Source organism: Oncorhynchus kisutch, linkage group LG6 (genome assembly GCF_002021735.2).
Source record: "Oncorhynchus kisutch isolate 150728-3 linkage group LG6, Okis_V2, whole genome shotgun sequence".
In the NCBI taxonomy this organism is placed as follows: Eukaryota; Metazoa; Chordata; class Actinopteri; order Salmoniformes; family Salmonidae; genus Oncorhynchus; species Oncorhynchus kisutch.
In genome coordinates this window covers 48,134,389-48,146,676 of record NC_034179.2, presented here as the reverse complement: position 1 = coordinate 48,146,676, position 12,288 = coordinate 48,134,389, and the positions used below count along the sequence as shown (strand labels likewise).

At 41.6% G+C, this 12,288-nt stretch overlaps 1 protein-coding gene across 9 annotated transcripts in view; it reads left to right on the top strand.

The window, feature by feature from the left end:
- Nucleotides 1–12,288, top strand: part of LOC109892930 (general transcription factor II-I repeat domain-containing protein 1) — a 50,061-nt gene that overhangs the window by 22,236 nt on the left and 15,537 nt on the right. For all 9 annotated transcript variants that reach the window (XM_031826826.1, XM_031826823.1, XM_031826825.1 and 6 more), the window contains exons 7-14: nt 168–251; nt 1,639–1,722; nt 2,055–2,238; nt 3,095–3,120; nt 3,307–3,433; nt 3,747–3,790; nt 4,184–4,264; nt 7,602–7,721. In XM_031826826.1, the coding sequence (XP_031682686.1) occupies nt 168–251; nt 1,639–1,722; nt 2,055–2,238; nt 3,095–3,120; nt 3,307–3,433; nt 3,747–3,790; nt 4,184–4,264; nt 7,602–7,721 (750 nt within the window). The remainder of the gene's footprint in view (nt 1–167; nt 252–1,638; nt 1,723–2,054; nt 2,239–3,094; nt 3,121–3,306; nt 3,434–3,746; nt 3,791–4,183; nt 4,265–7,601; nt 7,722–12,288) is intronic.

The window sequence follows — 12,288 nt, the reverse complement described above, 5'->3', positions numbered from 1 at the left end:
TTTATTTGATCGAGAATCACTTTTGATTATGGACATTTTCATTTTTCAAAATTTGCTTGGCCTTGAAAGCATAATTTAATGGCTTTAAATAGGCTTTAAAATGTGCTTTTGATGCTACGCTTGTGAGTATGTTTATCAATGTTTAATTTCTGGCATTTTGCGGATAGTACTCCAAGGGGAGTTGGGCCAGAGTCCTCCCAGCATCCACGTCTCCAAGCGCCTCCTGTTTTCCCTCGTACATGAGAAGTCAGGTAGGCTTGAACTGGAACTGGACACAGACAGTAGGCCTGTAGGCCACATACTTTTCTCACCAACCCGTTTGTGCTGTCTCAGATATTTTCCATTCACATTGTTCATGGATGTAGCATCTATGGTGGATGTGTAACAGGTACAGCTTAGCTCAGTTTGACTCTGCCCAGTAGTGTGATTTTTTTTTTTTTTAAAGAGGTCTTTGTGCATCTCACCCCACCCCCCTGACAGACAATACATATACTCTACATCCGGGTATAGACAATCTCTCAAATGTGGTCTTAGAGAATGACTTGTCGGCTCACTTAATGGCTCTTTTTTTCATGTGAATCCCACATTGCAGTTTATTAAAAACCAATGGTTTTTCCCTCACGCTATAGACTTCTCTCCTTTGTTGTATGACATGATTGAGAATTATAGTTTTTAATTTGTTCAACTTTGATTTCATATTATTTTTTACATTTTACACAGTGGTATGGCATTACCAAAAGATATTGCAGATTAGAGTGAAGCAAAACAGTGCACTCACACAGAGTATCTGCACATGTGCACAGTTGTGCTTCATGCTGCTGGAACATGATAGCTGCCAGACCAAAACAGTGTGAAGTTTATGCTAGCGTGTCATACTCTTAAGTTGTTGCGGAAGTCTGATTTGAATTATTTTCTCATTCGACTTTGTCAGAGTTTATTCTACATAGTAAATTATTGGGTGGGCCGTCTCAGGCCATACAGTATATTTTTAGAAATACATTTTGGGGTTGGTAAAACGCATTCAGTGTTAACTTTAAGGGATATTTTGGCACTTAGGTCCTTTATCTACTTTCCCAGAGCCACAAATTATATTATAATTTAATTCCTTATACCTGTAAATCCCATTCCAATGTTTAGGTAAAATGTAATTCCAAATTCAATATTATTCCACAAATTCAATTCCGTCAGGCTGATAATGTAATTGTTCAGACAGCCTAGCTAAACTGGAAATATAGGAATAGCAGTTAAAATTATATAAAACAAATCCTGTAGTCAGTTGTTGATACTAAGTGCATTCTTTCCATTAACTGGGAAATATACAAATATTGAATTCCAATTCAATTCCAAAGATCTAATTTTTTACAATTCAAATAGAATTTCAATTCCATAACTTGAACATTTTTGAAATCCGAATTGATTTCCAGGTACATTTTCCACTTCATGATTGAATTCAATAATTGAATAGGAATTTCAAATTGATTTGGATTTGACCCCAACCTTGATAACCACCACCAAAGCCCCTTTTTGATTTAGAAGAAAACCCTCAGTGTACATGTGGAAAGTACACATACAGATTGAAGAACTATTTTTCTTCACCTATTTTTTAATGTTTACGTTATTCTCTTTTGCGCTCAACAGAAAAATGGGATTCGTTCATTCGAGAGACAGAGGACATCAACACACTGAGAGAATGTGTGCAGATCCTGTTCAACAGTCGCTATGGTGAGATGGTCAACCACTATTTCTCAGCATGGTTTCCTATTGTAGGGCATTAGCAACAAACACTTTTAGGGTTTTAACAACTTTCCAGTTTCCCGGACCCAGATTAAGGTTAGTCCCAGTCCAAAAAGTACTTTCAGTGGAGATTCTCTGTGAAAACGTCCCTTATACAATTTAGATTTTTTTTTTTACTATAGAATGCTTGTGTTTAGTCAGTTTCCAGCTGTCATTACTGCATATAAATCTATCCATACGTTATACCCTTATTAAGACCGCATTGTAGGGCCTCATGATTGAAATCCGTCAATGATTTCTGACAACCCCCTTATTTTCAGCGGAGGCCCTGGGCTTGGACCACATGGTTCCAGTGCCGTACCGGAAGATAGCCTGCGACCCAGAGGCTATGGAGATAATTGGCATCCCAGACAAAATCCCCTTCAAGAGGCCCTGTACCTACGGAGTACCCAAACTCAAACGCATCCTGGAGGAGCGCCACGGGGTCCGCTTTGTAGTGAAAAGGTAAACACTGATCTAAGATCAGTCTGGAAAAGTCATTTTTCTCTCTCATTCTTCCCTCCAAAAATAAGAGATTGCACTGTAGTGTGTAGTGCACCCATATAAGGGCTGCATAACACATAATTCCAGGGTTGTGTTCATTAGGCTCCCAATTTCTTTATTTATTTACTGAAACAGGGAAGAACTACAACTAATGCAGTTGTCCAATAAGAAACATTCCCTAATGAAAACAATCCTTTTTGAGGACCACAAAAGAAGGCACAGCATCTCTTCTATCTCTAATTTCCTATTTGGAAAACTGAATCAATGAAGGCAGAAGTGTCAAACCAGGCCATCTGTCGGTTAAATACCCTGCCCTCCTCTAATAGACAATGCCCCGCTGACTGGTAACCACCACCGCACACCACACAGCATGGTGCCTCCTGCTCTCTGGCATATTGAGCCAAAGTCTCGCTGTCATTCAACCCATTTGATGAAATAAATGTAGATTGGGCAACAGGGTTAGTTTGAGTTAACACCAGTATCAGCGCATGGCCCATGCACAAGGCTTCATGGGCATGTCATTAATGTTAATACAATTAGAGCAGATTGAAGATCATATTTCTATCCAGGAGAGATACACTCCTGACTTTGTTTTTGATATTTGTTGTTGTTACTGTTGTTTATTCAAGATGGCCCAGATATAGACCGTGTAGAGATGTCTGTTTAATCTCGTGACATGTTGTCTGTTCAGTTCCCTTGTTGACATGTGCACTGTTGTTCACCAACAGTTTACTACAGGGTGCCCTCCTTACTTGACTGTTATCAATGATCAATAATCACATTTATAAACAATAACAACCCTCTGTTCTCATTCCAGAATGTTTGATGAAAGGATTTTCACAGGTAATACTGAGTATGTTTTTCATCTTGCATTGTTGATTTCTAAAGAAGCCCTTAGCATGCCTTTTAGCAATGGTATGTCCTTATTTTTCTTCTGATACCATGGATGTTTAGCTGTAATAGCTTGTAGTCCATCTTGGCTGATCTGATTGATTGATCTGATTGATTCTGTTATGTTGTGTCACAAAGCTGCTGGTAAGGTGGCCAAGGAGGAGGGGAAGCATGACATAAACTCCACCTTTGAGGACGGTTTCCCTGACAACCTCCAGGTCCCGTCGGCTGCACTGGAGCTGGTCACCAATCCTCACAGCAGCAGGTCTGTACACAAATACTAGGACTTAGCCAGTAATGTAGAGGGTGTAGTGACGCAAGATGTTATTTGGAATCATCAGAAAAATCTGTTCCGCACCTGATTTAGCCAATCTGCATCCAGAGCTATAACGGACAATAAGATCAGAAGACAATACAAACAAACGTTTCAACCCGTTGTAATATATTGATAGAGCCATTCAGTGAATGCTACATGTCTATCACCTGGTAATGGAAGGCCATACCCTGACACACAATAATTTATCTATGCTAATGAATTTATGTTATAATCGAAATTGTGCATTTGTTTTCCTTTTCAGATCTACAAGCTCTTGTGTGAGTCCATTGGCTGACTGCGAAGCAGGTTAGTGACAAGGCAATGCTATAGCATACTATAGTAATACTTTCATGCAAACCCAATAGGTCAACACAGGTTAGCACTCCTTTTTACAGTAGTCTAATACGTTTCATTTTGCATATCCACTCTTTAACTGTCCCTTGGGATTCGTAAATGTAAACTTAAGCCATCTGATACAGAACATACTTACTTAAAGCATTTGAAACACATCTATAAAAATCCAATGTCACACATTCTGGGAGAAAGATCTAGCTTTACCTCAGATCGAACCATATTCCCTATATAGTGCACTACTTTTGACCAGAGCCCCTTGGTCCCAGGTCAAAGTAATGCACTATATAGTGTGCCATTTGGGAGGCAGCACTGCCAAATGAACTGTTTTTATTGTTACTCTTTAAGGGCCTTCAGGAGATTGTATTCCCTTGAAAAAGATTAAAACGGAACCCCCAGATGGAGAAATCATCCAGGTGACTGTACCAGGTAAGTGGTGCACCTCCGTCATTATAGTACCTTTTGAAATAGCTTTAGCTGTTAAACCAGATAGCATCTGGGGAGCAGCATGTCAATATAGCGTAGAAATGCAGTACCAGTCAAAAAGTTTGGACACACCTACTCAATCCAGATTATTTTTATTTTTACTATTTTCTACATTGTAGAATAATAGTGAAGACATCAAAACTATGAAATGACACATGGAATCATGTAGTAACCAAAAAAGTGTTACACAAATCAAACTATTTTTTATATTTGAGATTCTTCAAAGTATGACAGCTTTGCACACTCTTGGCATTCTCTCAACAAGCTTCATGAGGTAGTCACCTGGAATTATTATAATTTTTTTCACTTTTATTTAACCAGGTAGGCTAGTTGAGAACAAGTTCTCATTTGCGACCTGGACAAGATAAAACAAAGCAGTGTGACACAAACAACAACACAGTTCCACATGGAGTAAACAATAAACAAGCCAATAACACAGTAAACAAATCAATGACACAGTAGAAAAAATTAAGTTTATATACAGTGTGTGCAAAAGGCATGAGGAGGTAGGCAATAAATACGCCATAGGAGCGAATAGATCTGGAAGGAAAGGCGGCCAAATGAGATGTTGGCTTTGGGGATGATCAGTGAGATATACCTGCTGGACCGTGTGTTACGGATGGGTGTTGTTATCGTGACCAGTGAACTGAGATAAGACAGAGCTTTACCTAGCATATACTTATAGATGACCTGGAGCCAGTGGGTTTGGCGACGAATATGTAGCGAGGGCCAGCCGACTAGAGCATACAGGTTGCAGTGGTGGGTAAGGTGATTTGGTAACAAAACGGATGGCACTGTGAAAGACTGCATCCAGTTTGCTGAGTAGAGTGTTAGAAGCTATTTTGTAGATGACATCGCCAAAGTCGAGGATAGGTAGGATAGTCAGTTTTACTAGGGTAATTTTGGCGGCGTGAGTAAAGGAGGCTTTGTTGCGAAATAGGAAGCCTATTCTAGATTTGATTTTTGATTGGAGATGTTTAATATGAGTCTGGAAGGAGAGTTTACAGTCTAGCCAGACACCTATGTATTGCATTTCCATTAACAGGTGTTAATTTGTTTCCTTAATGCGTTTGAGCCAAACAGTTGTCTTGTGACAAGGTAGAGGTAGTATACAGAAGATAGCCCTATTCCATATAAGTCCATATTATGACAAGAACAGCTCAAATAAGCAAAGAGAAACGACAGTCCATCAATACTTTGAAGGTCAGTCGATCTGGAAAATGTCACGAACTTTGAAAGTTTCTTCAAGTGCAGTTGTAAAAAACATCATTAAAGAATGGAAGACCCAGAGTTACCTCTGCTGCAGAGGATAAATTCATTAGAGTTACCAGCCTCAGAAATTGCAGCCCAAATAAATGCTTCAGAGTTCAAGTAACTGAAACATCTCAACATCAACTGTTCAGAAGAGACTGCGTGAATCAGGCCTTCATGGTCGAGTTGCTGCAAAGAAACCACTACTAAAGGACACCAATAAGAAGAAGAGACTAGTTTGGGCCAAGAAACACGAGCAATGGACATTAGACCGGTGGAAATCTGTCCTTTGGTCTGACGAGTCCAAATTTGAGATTTTTGGTTTCAACCGCTGTCTTTGTGAGACGCAGAGTAGATGAACGGATTATCTCCGCATGTGTGGTTCCCACCGTGAAGCATGGATGAGGATGTGTGGGGGTGCTTTTCTGGTGACACGGTCTGTGATTTATTTTGAATTCAAGGCACACTTAACCAGCATGGCTACCACAGCATTCTGCCATCCCACCTGGTGGGCGCTCATTTGTTTTTCAATGACCATCAGGCTGTGTAAGGGCTATTTGACCAAGAAGGAGAGTGATTGAGTGCTGCAGATAACCTGGCCGCTACAATCACCTGACCTCAACACAATTGAGATGGTTTAGGATGAGTTTGACCGCAGAGTGAAGGAAAAGCAGCCAACAAGTGCTCAGCATATGTGGGAACTCCTTCATGACTGTTGGTAAAACATTCCAGGTGAAGCTGGTTGAGAGAATGCCAAGAATGTGCAGAGCTGTCAAGGCAATGAGTGGCTGCTTTGAAGAATCTAAAATAAAACATATATTTTGATTTGTTTAACACTTTTTTGGGTTACTACATGATTCCATGTGTTATTTCACAGTTTTGATGTCTTCACTATTATTCTACAATGTAGAAAATAGTAAAAAATAAAGAAAAACCCTTGAATGTAGTAGTCTGTCCAAACTTTTGACTGGTACTGTATGTAAAAGGGAGTCTTGGAAAATGTTTTCTGTGTTTTAAGCGATCTGTCTTTTTCAGCCATATTTTTTTAAAACAAATTCTTATTTACAATGACTGCCTAGGAACAGTTGGTTAGCTGCCTTGTTCAGGGGCAGAACAACAGATTTTTACCTTGTCAGCTCGGGGATTTAATCTAGCAACCTTTTGGTTACTGGCCCAATGCTCTAACCACTAGGCTAACTGCCGCCCCATTTTTGAGGGGTGCAAAATCCATTTGTCACCTAAATATCGCTGGATTGCTACTCTTTCATACTATTGCTTTTGCCTGACGTTTTTTCCGTTACCGCTTTAACAATGTTGTGAAATTGGGAAAAGTTATATTTTAATGCAGTTGAAATGTTTACAAATTAGATGCGCTGAAATGAAAGCAACTTCCCGAAAACAAACATTCGGATTATAGTGATGTTATGTCTGATCTAGCTAGCAATGTAAAGTATGAATAGATGGGTGCAATCTAGAGCCAAGCGTGTAGATTTTTTTATCCAAGGGTATCCTGTTATTGACACACCTGTAGAATTATGCAATAGAACGTGACAACAACAGTAATTAATGAGTTAGTCTAGACAGTGCAGGTAGGCCTAGACAGAACAAGTCTTTGGTGGTTGCAGCCCTGTTCCACCCCTTTGTTAATGTATTCTGTTAAATAAAGGTAACTTTTTTTTTTTTTATACAAATGTATTCATGTCTGCGAATACACCGTGTGTTTATGCAAAGGAGGCACATATAATTGTATTGGTTTTAACACAAAATATAAAAACAATGCCTGTTACCATTAGAAAATGTGCATATGAGTAAATTCTAAGTAGAGAGAAAAAGTGACATTTGACAATAACTGTAATACCCGAGTTCCCATTCCTGAACTCCTCCAGTAAAAAATTGTATGCGCTATAATTTTGTGAATAATTTTGTGAGCACCCTAGCACTGCTGTCTGTCCCTAACTTACCCAGTACCCTAACACTGTGCCGCATGTCTTTATTAAGTACCCTAACCATGTGCCGTCTCCTCCCCCAGATGCCAGTGTTTCAGTGGAGGAGCCAAGTGAGCCTCGGGCTGACCCAGTTGCAGCAGCATTGTTGGCAGGGGCCACCCCGGCGCAGGCTGCTCCCTGCCGCCCTTTGGAGACCCACGCAGGTAACTGCAGCCTCGCCTTCCTTCTCCACCTCACGGCTGCACCAGGACAGCCCAGACCCGGCGACAATGGGCCTACTACCGCCAACACAGTCTCTCCCTCTGTTAGGGAGCTAGATTACCAGCACACGTATGGGATCACTTTTCACAGATACTCCCTGCCTCCTTTCTCCCCCTCTCACACTTCCTACCCCACCCAGAGTCACTAGTACCCAGTATCATCTCTTACACCCCACCTACTCTCTGCCAAACCTGTAACACACTAAGGAAGTAATACGCCGGCTGCTCTGGACACACACTGTCCATCAGTTTTTTATTTATTATTTTTTATCCCATTTTATTATGGTATCGATTAATTTGGCTATCATCTTTGGAAATCAGACCTTTTAAGAATGTTTTCATTTTAGAATCTGATGGATGGTGCGGAGATCTAGTATCCATAAGCAATACCTCAGATTAAACAGTTTTCACAGTAAAGCCTGTGTTCCCACAAAACATATTCAAATAAAGATTGGTCAACAAATGACAACATTTTTGCAAACATCCAGATTAGAGGTCGACCTATTTATAATTTTTCAAAGCCGATACCGATTATTGGAGGACACAAAAAAAAAGCCGATGCCGATTAATCGGCCGATTTTAAAATAAAAATGTATTTTTAATTATGACAATTACAACAATACTGAATGAACACTTATTTTAACTTAATATAATACATCAATAAAATCAATTTAGCCTCAAATAAATAATGAAACACGTTCAATTTGGTTTAAATAATGCAAAAACAAATTGTTGGAGAAGAAAGTAAAAGTGCAATATGTGCCATGCTTCTACACCTGCATTGCTTGCTGTTTGGGGTTTTAGGCTGGGTTTCTGTACAGCACTTTGAGATATCAGCTGATGTACGAAGGGCTATATAAATAAATTTGATTTGATTTAAGAAAGCTAACGTTTAAGTTCCTTGCTCAGAACATGAGAACATATGAAAGCTGGTGGTTCCTTTTAACATGAGTCTTCAATATTCCCAGGTAAGAAGTTTTAGGTTGTAGTTATTATCAGAATTATAGGACTATTTCTCTATACGATTTGTATTTCATATACCTTTCACTATTGGATGTTCTTATAGGCACTTTTTAGTATTGCCTGTGTAACATAGCTTCCGTCCCTCTCCTCGCTCCTACCTGGGCTCGAACCAGGAACACATTGACAACAGCCACCCTCGAAGCAGCGTTACCCATCGCTCCACAAAAGCCGCGGCCCTTGCAGAGCAAGGGGAACAACTGCTCCAAGTCTCAGAGCGTGTGACGTTTGAAACGCTATTAGCGCGCACCCCGCTAACTAGCGGATAGGCTTCAAGTCATAAACAGCGCAATGCTTGAAGCACAGCGAAGAGCTGCTGGCAAAACGCACGAAGGTGCTGTTTGAATGAATGCTTACGAGCCTGCTGGTGCCTACCATCGCTCAGTCAGACTGCTCTATCAATTCCTAGACTTAATTATTATAACATAATAATAACACAAATACGAGCCTTAATTAAACCTTCTCCAAGGTGGCATAGCAGTTCAGACGTCTTTTGTCCTCGTCTTGTCGTGTCCTGTATATATATATATATTTACAACTTTTTCACATACATTTTATTTTTATTTTCCATCAACTCATCTTCAAAACACTCTCCTGCAACCCGCCTCACCAATGTATATTTATAAAAAAGTATTATTTACCTCAGATCTGTAATCCTCCAAGAAGCTAGCCAGAAACTCCAGGAGGCTGGCCTGAAACTAGCCAGTAGCTAATCCAGAAGCTAGTTCAGAAGCTAGTTGGCTCCTTTACTGGCAAGTCGTTGGTGTTCAGCTAACCACGGTTTGTGGTCATCGGCTATCCTTTGGCTCGAAAGTCTATCGCCAGTTCTGTACGGCGCGGCTCGGAGCGGAGCATACCGGACCAATTTTTCTCTCCATGTCCCTGGATTTCGACTGCTCTCTGGACATTCATGCCCGGATCTCACAGCTAGCTAGCTGCTATCCGTGTGACTATCGGCCTTCGTCGATTCCGGAGCAAACATCAATTGTTCCGGAGCTAGCAAGCTCCGTCAATCACTCCTGAGTTCCATCAATCGCACCTGGGCTGCAGTCGCCTATCCGGACCCGTTTTGCTGCCTTCGCGGAGCCCCACCGGGCCTTCACAACTGGACTGCCGACGTTATCTACCCGAAGGAGTTATTCGGCTGGCTCCTCCGTCGCGACGTTACCTGAACGCCCATCTGCGGCCTGCTAACCGTTAGCTGTCTTACCGGCTGCTATCTGAATAGACAATCGGACATTATTTTTTAAATTTTTTTAAAATTATTATTATTATGTTTTCTTCTTGGGCCTCTATAACTATATCTATTGTTTTTATTTTTGTTGTTGTTGTGTGATTTGGATTGATCCCCTCTACCACACGGAACCCCACTAATCTACTGACGGAGCGCAGGAGGTGGCTAACAACAGACCTCCATCCTATGCTAGCTTGCTACCGATGCCCTGGCTAGCTGTCTAAATCACCAACCAACCTCTCCACTCACCGGACCCTTTTGATCACTCGACTAAGCATGCCTCTCCTTAATGTCAATATGTCTTGTCCATTTCTGTTCTGGTTAGTGTTTATTGGCTTATTTCACTGTAGAGCCTCTAGTCCTGCTCACTATACCTTATCCAACCTATTAGTTCCACCACCCACACATGCAATGACATCTCCTGGTTTCAACGATGTTTCTAGAGACAATATCTCTCTCTTCATCACTCAATACCTAGGTTTACCTCCACTGTATTCACATCCTACCATACATTTGTCTGTACATTATACCTTGATGCTATTTTATCGCCCCCAGAAACCTCCTTTTACTCTATGTTCCAGACGTTCTAGACGACCAATTCTCATAGCTTTTAGCCGTACCCTTATTCTACTCCTCCTATGTTCCTCTGGCGATGTAGAGGTGAATCCAGGCCCTGCAGTGCCTAGCTCCACTCCTATTCCCCAGGCGCTCTCTTTTGACGACTTCTGTAACCGTAATAGCCTTGGTTTCATGCATGTTAACATTAGAAGCCTCCTCCCTAAGTTTGTTCTATTCACTGCTTTAGCACACTCTGCCAACCCGGATGTTCTAGCTGTGTCTGAATCCTGGCTTAGGAAGACCACCAAAAACTCAGACATTTTAATTCCAAACTACAACATTTTCAGACAAGATAGAACTGCCAAAGGGGGCGGTGTTGCAATCTACTGCAAAGATAGCCTGCAGAGTTCTGTCCTACTATCCAGGTCTGTACCCAAACAATTTGAACTTCTACTTTTAAAAATCCACCTCTCTAAAAACAAGTCTCTCACCGTTGCCGCCTGCTATAGACCACCCTCTGCCCCCAGCTGTGCTCTGGACACCATATGTGAACTGATTGCCCCCCATCTATCTTCAGAGTTCGTGCTGCTAGGCGACCTAAACTGGAACATGCTTAACACCCCAGCCATCCTACAATCTAAACTTGATGCCCTCAATCTCACACAAATAATCAATGAACCTACCAGGTACCTCCCCAAAACCTTAAACACGGGCACCCTCATAGATATCATCCTAACCAACTTCCCCTCTAAATACACCTCTGCTGTCTTCAACCAAGATCTCAGCGATCACTGCCTCATTGCCTGCATCCGTAATGGGTCAGCGGTCAAACGACCTCCACTCATCACTGTAAAACGCTCCCTGAAACACTTCTGCGAGCAGGCCTTTCTAATCGACCTGGCCGGGGTATCCTGGAAGGATATTGATCTCATCCCGTCAGTAGAGGATGCCTGGATATTTTTTAAAAATGCCTTCCTAACCATCTTAAATAAACATGCCCCATTTAAGAAATTTAGAACCAGGAACAGATATAGCCCTTGGTTCTCCCCAGACCTGACTGCCCTTAACCAACACAAAAACATCCTATGGCGTTCTGCATTAGCATCGAACAGCCCCTGTGATATGCAGCTGTTCAGGGAAGCTAGAAACCATTATACACAGGCAGTTAGAAAAGCCAAGGCTAGCTTTTTCAAGCAGAAATTTGCTTCCTGCAACACTAACTCAAAAAAGTTCTGGGACACTGTAAAGTCCATGGAGAATAAGAACACCTCCTCCCAGCTGCCCACTGCACTGAAGATAGGAAACACTGTCGCCACTGATAAATCCACCATAATTGAGAATTTCAATAAGCATTTTTCTACGGCTGGCCATGCTTTCCACCTGGCTACTCCTACCCCGGACAACAGCACTGCACCCCCAACAGCAACTCGCCCAAGCCTTCCCCATTTCTCCTTCTCCCAAATCCATTCAGCTGATGTTCTGAAAGAGCTGCAAAATCTGGACCCCTACAAATCAGCCGGGCTAGACAATCTGGACCCTTTCTTTCTAAAATTATCTGCCGAAATTGTTGCCACCCCTATTACTAGCCTGTTCAACCTCTCTTTCGTGTCGTCTGAGATTCCCAAAGATTGGAAAGCAGCTGCGGTCATCCCCCTCTTCAAAGGGGGGGACACTCTTGACCCAAACTGCTACAGACCT